The sequence below is a fragment of the Eurypyga helias genome, unplaced genomic scaffold, assembly GCF_000690775.1.
Source record: "Eurypyga helias isolate BGI_N326 unplaced genomic scaffold, ASM69077v1 scaffold29639, whole genome shotgun sequence".
Taxonomy (NCBI): domain Eukaryota; kingdom Metazoa; phylum Chordata; class Aves; order Eurypygiformes; family Eurypygidae; genus Eurypyga; species Eurypyga helias.
This window is the reverse complement of record NW_010270540.1, coordinates 719-1,951: the sequence shown is the minus strand read 5'-3', so window position 1 is coordinate 1,951 and position 1,233 is coordinate 719. Positions and strand designations below refer to the sequence as shown.

At 66.4% G+C, this 1,233-nt stretch overlaps 1 protein-coding gene across 1 annotated transcript in view; it reads left to right on the top strand.

Moving 5' to 3' along the window:
* Positions 1-4: 4 nt before the first annotated feature.
* Positions 5-1,233, top strand: part of LOC104514737 (disintegrin and metalloproteinase domain-containing protein 11-like) — a gene marked incomplete at both ends in the record, with an annotated part of 1,632 nt that continues 403 nt past the window's right edge. The window contains 4 exons of the mRNA XM_010158495.1: positions 5-109; positions 191-241; positions 949-1,018; positions 1,098-1,191. Of these exons, the coding sequence (XP_010156797.1) occupies positions 5-109; positions 191-241; positions 949-1,018; positions 1,098-1,191 (320 nt within the window). The remainder of the gene's footprint in view (positions 110-190; positions 242-948; positions 1,019-1,097; positions 1,192-1,233) is intronic.

Here is a 1,233-nt window from a genome sequence, read left to right as displayed (position 1 = left end):
AGGTGGCGGCTTCATCCCCGGGGTGCAGTATGAACCGCGTGGCGTGTCCTGCCGGGAGGCCGTGAACGAGTGCGACATCCCTGAGAGCTGCACTGGGGACTCCAGCCAGGTAAGCTGGGCTGGGGGGATGTGGGGGGACATATCATGGGGTTGTGCGCCGTCACCCATTCCCTTCTCCATGTCCCCCCAGTGTCCCCCCAACCTCCACAAGCTGGATGGCTACTTCTGCGACAACGAGCAGGTGAGTCCAGCCCAATGCCGTGGGGCTCCATGTCCTGTGGGGTTCAATCATGTCCCCTGGGGCTCCAGCATGTCCCCATGGGGCTTGGGCACATCCCATGAGCTCAGGCATACGCCTGTGGGGTTCTGGCATGTCCCATCGGGTTGGACACATCCCTTGGGCTCCAGCACATCCCTGTGGGCTCCAGCATCCTCGTGCTTGGCCATGCCAACATCTGCAGCCGTGGCTGAGCCACGCACACGCGCAGGGATGTGGGGTTTGGGGTGAGCTGGCTCCTGCAGTAGCTGAGGTCCCTGGGGTACGTGAGCCAGCCCCGCACCGCATCACCATCCCCACGCCTTGCAGGCTGGGGCTGTGGTCCCTGTGCCACGCGCCTTCCCCGCGTGTGTGGCCGGGGACCCCATATCCCGCATGTATTTCCCGTGCACCCACTTGCCCTGGGCTGTGCAAGGCCCCCTTGTCCGCGTGCACCTGCAGCCGTGGGACGTGCAAACCTTCCAAGCGCACGAGTGTGTGGGGCCACTGCCCCGTGGCTGTGCGCTCACAGGGATCCCGGACCACGCAAACCTTCCCCTGCCCATGGAGTCAGGATAGCGGTCCTGGGGCTGAACCTGTGCACGGGGGGGGCCATCATCTTCGCACCACCTCCGTGGCCATGCGCGTGCAAGGCCCCCTCCAGCCCCATGAGCCCTCTCCCTGCTCCCCAGGGACGATGCTACGGCGGGCGCTGCAAAACCAGAGACCGGCAGTGCAACACGCTGTGGGGCCGTGGTGAGTGTTGGCCCTGGCGTGGCTTTGCCGGGTGGGGGGAACAGGGGGTGACAAGTGGGTGACACCTGTTTCCGCCCAGGCTCAGCCGAGCGTTTCTGCTACGAGAAGCTCAACGTGGAGGGGACGGAGCGGGGGAACTGCGGGCGCGAGGGCCTGGGCTGGCTGCAGTGCCACAAGCAGTGAGTGCGCCCCGTCCCCCGCATCCCGTCCCGGGTGCCCCC